At 38.1% G+C, this 7,552-nt stretch overlaps 2 protein-coding genes across 2 annotated transcripts in view; one reads left to right on the top strand and one right to left on the bottom strand.

Moving 5' to 3' along the window:
* LOC107590031 (protein FAM53C-like) overlaps window positions 1–2,644 on the bottom strand; it is a 15,760-nt gene extending 13,116 nt beyond the window's left edge. The window contains exon 1 of the mRNA XM_016278631.1: window positions 2,513–2,644. The gene's annotated coding sequence lies outside the window, so the exon portion shown is untranslated. The remainder of the gene's footprint in view (window positions 1–2,512) is intronic.
* Window positions 2,645–5,491: 2,847 nt separating this feature from the next.
* The window catches only part of LOC107590032 (zinc finger matrin-type protein 2-like), a 6,392-nt gene continuing 4,331 nt past the window's right edge, over window positions 5,492–7,552 (top strand). The window contains exons 1-3 of the mRNA XM_016278633.1: window positions 5,492–5,571; window positions 6,002–6,092; window positions 6,331–6,454. Of these exons, the coding sequence (XP_016134119.1) occupies window positions 5,554–5,571; window positions 6,002–6,092; window positions 6,331–6,454 (233 nt within the window). The 5' untranslated portion in view covers window positions 5,492–5,553. The remainder of the gene's footprint in view (window positions 5,572–6,001; window positions 6,093–6,330; window positions 6,455–7,552) is intronic.

The raw sequence follows: 7,552 nt of genomic DNA on the forward strand, positions 1-7,552 counted from the left end.
TATTTGAAATTATTTAAAACATGAAAAAAATCCACCAAAAAAAAAAGAAAAGAAAGAAAAAGCCAAAATTTGAAATTAAAACCGCCAGCAGGTGGAAGAAAATCACTCTTAATAAGTGAGTAATTGCGACTGAACCGAATCATTTAAACGTTTGATTCATTCAAGAGCGAAACACCGTCATGTTGCTCAGAGATGCAAAACAGCGTTGTGGCTGTATTCGGGATGATTTTTGTTGGCGAAATAGAGCAAGAACAAGCAATATGGTGTCTAAAAAGTCTCTTAATTAATTGTTTATTGAATTCAATGTCACATTTGTAATCATGGTCATTTTTGGAGAAAAAAAGGCACTCTTCGTGTGAAATTGAATAACTATATGAAGTGGTATAAATATATACATTTTCTGCCATCATGTCTTGAATGTGTGATCATTCTAAATGCATTTCAATAGACTGAATCATGCAGTGAAAGAAAACACACTAAATGTGCACACGCACTAGTCTAGACTTCACGTAATGTATGCGTGCGCTCTGTAGGGATGTTTTGAATGGTTTTTGCAAAATACTCGGTAATGTCAAATCGCACATCATTAAAACAACAATTACGATATCGCAGACGATATATATCGCACACCCCTATTTGAGAGTGAGTATAAAACAGGCTAATTTTCATTTTTGGGTGAACTATCCCTTTAATTACTCACCCTCATGTCTTTCCAAACCCGTAAGACTTTCATCTTCAGAACACAAATTAAGATATTTTTGATGGAATCTGAGAGCTCTCTGACATTGCATAGACAGCGAGAATATTACCACAATCAACGCACAGAAACATAGCAAGGACATCGAAAAAATGGTCCATGTGACATCAGTGGTTCAACCGTAATTTTACAAATATTCAATGTAGTCAGCGTTGTTTACGTTCAGTCGACAGCGTGCGCATACTGGACGTGAACAACGCTGATTACGTTGATTACGTTCTGGGGTACTCTCCAAAATGGTGGAGGACACCAACTCAGGGAGAAGAATTGCTGAATAAATTATGTTATTATTGTTTTCTTTGCGCACAAAAAGTATTCTCGTAGCTTTGAAAATTTACGGTTGAACCCCTGATGTCACATGGACTATTTTACCGATGTCCTTGCTATGTTTCTGTGAATTGATCGTGGTAATATACTTGCTGTCTATAGAGGGTCAGAAAGCTATTAGATTCCATCAAAAATATCTTAATTTGTGTTCCGAAGATGAACGAAGGTCTTAAGGGTTTGGAACGACATGAGGGTGAGTAATTAATGACAGAAGTTTCATTTTTGGGTGAACTATCCCTTTAATGTATATATGCTAGTGCACTTCATTTAAATCAGGGGCTTACAGGGGCCACAAGAGTGCTGGGGGTCCATGGAAATTTTTGAGAAAAACAAGAAAAGATTAAAACAAGAAAATTAGTAGAAATGCAACTAAATAACAGTAACTCAAATAGTTATACCTGACATTAGGACATTAGGGGAACGAGGTGCATGAACAGATATTGAGGTCAGTTGTAATTAAAAGATTGAAAACCTACGATTTAGTCAAAAAGTCAAAAGAACTCATTGAAGTTAAGAACCGTCGGTAGTAATGACGTATCGTGGCGGTCAAGAGTAGATTCGGGTTCGGTTCCGCCGTTGCCTTGGTAACGCGCTGAGCGGTCGATGGAGGCGATGGCGGGGGGGAGGGGAGGGGAGCCTGCTGCCTGTCATCTCCATTATAAGCACATTAAGCGTGACATGTAGCACAACATACCCTTCGTCTACAACTCAAATTATTTGCCGAGATAAAATATATAAATTTCCCGATCGCATCGACGTCTATAAATCAAATAAATTCGCGCTGAAGGTCGGGGTAGGCCACTGGGTTACATTTCTGAAACGTGCGCGTACGGTTTGCACGGGGCATTAGCCAAGTTTAGCCAATCGGAGCATGCATACACATTAAGAGTATATTGATTTTTTCACGCCGAAGGCAAGCGAATGCATTGAGACTATAAAGAAGCATTGGTCGACATCAGGAAACAGAACGCGGATTCATATCGCGTGCACCGGTTGTAAACTCTTTGCAGTTTGCAGTTTACGCTAACGATAACACACCAAAAACTATAATTCTATATTTAGCATTTAATAAACCGCCATTCATTTCATGATAATTAAAAATAACAGACTATATGACAAGCCAACCAGGAACAGCCGACCCGGGCTACAGCTAACGCGGTGCTGTAAGCAGGCCTGTTAAAGAAATAAAGATTTAAGATGTCTTTCCGTGACATACAGTGCGTTCCGTTCGGCTGTCTGCAGAAGCAAATTACTGCATCCCTGCCATGTGCTGCAGATTTGTTTACACGTTCATGAAATGCAATTCTGCCCCGCGAACCGATTTCAAGCCATGCACAATGAGCCTGACTGCAGCGAAACTAGATATTAGATGAAGAACATCGCATTTAAACGAAGACGTACTGCTGATTTTCGACGATAATGGCTTACCTTGAGTCAACCGAGAATGGTCGACAAAACCCCAGGCCTTGTATGTGGCTCAGTCTCAACCGAGAGATTCAGCCGATTCGGTACAACAAGCTAAAGCAGGTCGGCTTGCGGTCTAATAAACCGTCCTTGCTTCGGCCTGGAAATAGCGACAGCGTGCGCATACTGGACGTGAACAACGCTGATTACGTTGATTACGTTCTGGGGTACTCTCCAAAATGGTGGAGGACACCAACTCAGGGAGAAGAATTGCTGAATAAATTATGTTATTATTGTTTTCTTTGCGCACAAAAAGTATTCTCGTAGCTTTGAAAATTTACGGTTGAACCCCTGATGTCACATGGACTATTTTACCGATGTCCTTGCTATGTTTCTGTGAATTGATCGTGGTAATATACTTGCTGTCTATAGAGGGTCAGAAAGCTATTAGATTCCATCAAAAATATCTTAATTTGTGTTCCGAAGATGAACGAAGGTCTTAAGGGTTTGGAACGACATGAGGGTGAGTAATTAATGACAGAAGTTTCATTTTTGGGTGAACTATCCCTTTAATGTATATATGCTAGTGCACTTCATTTAAATCAGGGGCTTACAGGGGCCACAAGAGTGCTGGGGGTCCATGGAAATTTTTGAGAAAAACAAGAAAAGATTAAAACAAGAAAATTAGTAGAAATGCAACTAAATAACAGTAACTCAAATAGTTATACCTGACATTAGGGGGTCCCTCGAACGAGGTGCATGAACAGATATTGAGGTCAGTTGTAATTAAAAGATTGAAAACCTACGATTTAGTCAAAAGTAAACGCCAACTCATTGAAGTTAAGAACCGTCGGTAGTAATGACGTATCGTGGCGGTCAAGAGTAGATTCGGGTTCGGTTCCGCCGTTGCCTTGGTAACGCGCTGAGCGGTCGATGGAGGCGATGGCGGGGGGGAGGGGAGGGGAGCCTGCTGCCTGTCATCTCCATTATAAGCACATTAAGCGTGACATGTAGCACAACATACCCTTCGTCTACAACTCAAATTATTTGCCGAGATAAAATATATAAATTTCCCGATCGCATCGACGTCTATAAATCAAATAAATTCGCGCTGAAGGTCGGGGTAGGCCACTGGGTTACATTTCTGAAACGTGCGCGTACGGTTTGCACGGGGCATTAGCCAAGTTTAGCCAATCTGAGCATGCATACACATTAAGAGTATATTGATTTTTTTCACGCCGAAGGCAAGCGAATGCATTGAGACTATAAAGAAGCATTGGTCGACATCAGGAAACAGAACGCGGATTCATATCGCGTGCACTGGTTGTAAACTCTTTGCAGTTTGCAGTTTACGCTAACGATAACACACCAAAAACTCTAATTCTATATTTAGCATTTAATAAACCGCCATTCATTTCATGATAATTAAAAATAACAGACTATATGACAAGCCAACCAGGAACAGCCGACCCGGGCTACAGCTAACGCGGTGCTGTAAGCAGGCCTGTTAAAGAAATAAAGATTTAAGATCAATAAACTTGCGTACACATACATAAGGAAATTCTATTTGAAATCACTTAATAAAAGTACATCATACATAATAGAATTGCATGTGTACACAGTTTATTAAAAATGTTACTTTTAATAGAAGTATTGGTCTAAAAATATTAAACATTATATTTGGAATTTTGTATGCATGTATACAAGTTGTATTAATTCATAAATACTATTTCGTTTCTCTTCAATAACCAGAGTAAGAGACCTGTTGATCCCATCAATGTCTTCTGTTCCAACAGCAACACTAGCTGTAGACATATTCAGGATGCACCGCTCAAGAATGGATGACCTGAACAGAGAAACGGCTATTTAAATGGTTAAAAACTTCTTTAAATTAGTTGTTCAACTTCTAAGTAAGTGTCTCATACAAAACTTTCACACCAAAACGTCAGATATGCAACCCAAGTTCATTGAATAAAAACAGACCTGCGAGGCTTCTGAACAGCAGAAGTCTTTTCTCCATTATGTGAAGCTGATTGTGGGGTTTTAGAGCAGCTGGGAGGGGGATTCCACAGTTCAGTATCAAGTTTGCACTCTATGGCGAAAAAAAAAAACAAGCTACAACCCCACTATATCCTTCCTCAATCAACAGAGATATTTACCTGACAAGACTATCATACACTGAACTGCAGCCTGGTAGAAGCCAAGGTTCTGGGCTACATGAGTGTGTTTTAGTCTTGAAGTCTTGGGCAACGTCTGTTGGCCACAAATGAAGAGGCAGACCTCTAAAATACAAACAGAAGACAAGCTACAGCAACACATAGAGATTTCAAATATGCAAACTGAATTTTAAAAACATACAACCGCGACTCAAAAGGGCTTTGAAGAAGGCTCTCTATGCGTGTTGTCATGATTTTGGCTACAGCCACACAACACATGGCGTTTGACAAAGCTTTTTATCAGCGGCAGGTGTAACGGGGGCGGGGCTCTACAAATGAGACAGGTAAGGCCACTAATCATTAAAAAAAAAAAACGAAACAATTTACAAAATAAAATTATATCGTCATAACGATTTCATGAGGAAGGAAATAAATTCTCTTTTTTCATGTGAACTGAAAATGTCTAGTGTACAGTGTTTGATCGTTGCCACGGAGAGAAAAAAAGCTGTCAAAAAATATGTAGCTGTCAGAGTTTACAGTAAATATTTCACTGTTTAGACATTGGCAACAAAATAACTGGCAGATAATATATACTAGCCTATATAGAACAGGTTATTCTATACTATATAGGGTAAGTTATCAGTGTAATCTGCCACTAAACAGCTTATTTTATTTATTCAGCAAAAACAATAAAACAGCTATGAAACACAAAACTATTCGTGTAAATCACGTTAAACGTAACCATATAAAACCTGTTTTGTCCAGTTAATATTGTGTTTAAAGTTGTTGTTGTTTTCCATGGTCAGCGACAGCAATTTTATTGGTTTTATTGCTTTGGTTGGATCACTTGAAATAGAACGGTACTTGTTTACGACAGCAACACACACTTTACGGCTTCACGATAGCAAAATGGCGTCTGGCAGTGGGGTAAGAATTTTGTTAAGACTTTTTTTTAGATTTCCTTCTTTGTTTAGAATTGTAATCTATCCGCTTTCTTTGACAATTGTTTATGAACTAAATCTGCTCTTAATTTCTTCTTTTATGAAGTGTAGATGTCGCGGTAGCTGGGAAAAATGAAAGCTGGTTGAGGGTTGTGGCTCCAGATGGTTTTGGTTTTGTTGTCGTATACAAAAACAAGAACACGGATATATTTAACTATGAGACGTTTTGCAAGCTGGTATCTCTCGTATTGCTGACTGACAGCCTTGTTAAACTATCAGTATGATCGGATGGGTTTTTTTTTTCATGTTGGATCTTGTGCACATGCTTTCCTATGCATTTTCAGCAGAATTCTGAATACGGCTGATGTGATTCCTTTGTTTAACATCTTTATAATAGCATCTGTTTGTTTTTGTAGTCCAAGAATGATTTTCGTCGTAAATGGGACAAAGATGAATATGAACAGCTGGCCCAGAAACGACTCACAGAAGAAAGAGAGAAAAAAGATGGTAAGCAAAACTGTATTGTAACCTTTCATATATATATATATATATATATATATATATATATATATATATATATATATATATATATATATATATATATATAAATAAATAAAAGAATGCATTTATTAAATTGTTAGATTGTCACATATAAGGTCAAATAAAATTAGCTGAGCTGACAATAGTTCAGCCAAGTAAATTTCTAGCAGTATTTCTTATGTTATCCATCTTTTTTGTTCTCTAGGCCAGCCTGTGCCCCCCGTCAAGCGGGAGCTTCTCCGCCACAGAGATTATAAAGTGGATCTGGAGTCAAAACTGGGGAAGACAATCGTCATCACAAAGACCACACCACAGGTTGAGATGGGAGGGTGGGTATCTGCTGTACAATGACTGTACTATGACTACATCAGCATGAGTTTATGAGCAAGTGAGTGGGCTGTGCGATTAATCAAAATCGTAATCATATCACGATGTGAACATGCATGAATTCTAAACTGCAGAAAGCACTATTTATGCAAAGATATGGTGCCTGCAAATATTGTTCAGCTAATTGTCAACATCTGTTTTGATAAAGCTTTCCAGGGGCCTGTACCATTATGGTAGTTGAACAAATACAGAGATACAGGATTAGTTTCGAGTTGACAAAACCAAACCACTCCAATCCGGCTTTGTAGGTACCATGATGCTGATCATCAACTTTCTTTGTCAACTCAGGCTTTGATCCTGAGTTTGTGGAGCATGTGTACATGAATGTGTGACATCACTGGCGAACAGCCAATCATGAGCCTTGGTTAAAGGTTAAGGTTTTGCTAAAGGTTAAGAGATTGAAGAATATGATGAATTTAAACGCATTTACAATTTTAAAAAAGTACTTTTTAATGAAAGTGGACAAATAAAATAAAGGATCTTGCTCTATCAGTGCAGTCACAAGTGAAACTTGTTAAGTTAGTTTATATAGTTGAAAATATACAGCAATATAGACTCGAACAAGGTCACGTAGTCATTTTTTAAAAGCGTTATCTATTGATTCTACAGCTTATTTATACATACAATCTGTATATATTAACAATCATTTAAAATAAATGATTTATAATAACTGTTAAACTAAAAGTGACTGTGTAATGGATTAATAATAATATAATTATATAAATCATATAAAATAACTAAGTAAATATCATTAAACCCAGACCATTTTTACTAGTAATACTAGTACTAGTGACCTTTAATTTGGAGCAAGAGAAACTGGGGGAGTCACTTTTTTGCGTTAAACAATTTGTCACTTTGCTCACATCTGATTGGTCCTTTTTCAGTTTGAGATCTCTTACCCAGAACATAACCTCCACCGGAGCAGGTTAGCTGTGGAGTGTAAGTTACCATGGCAATGAAGGCCGTTAAAAGCCAAGCCACTTTCATGGTACCTAAAACCCAGGATTGGTGCAAACTAAACTGAAACTTACCTGGCTAGC

This window comes from Sinocyclocheilus grahami, unplaced genomic scaffold, assembly GCF_001515645.1.
Source record: "Sinocyclocheilus grahami isolate Dianchi unplaced genomic scaffold, SAMN03320097.WGS_v1.1 scaffold124.1, whole genome shotgun sequence".
Lineage (NCBI taxonomy): Eukaryota > Metazoa > Chordata > Actinopteri > Cypriniformes > Cyprinidae > Sinocyclocheilus > Sinocyclocheilus grahami.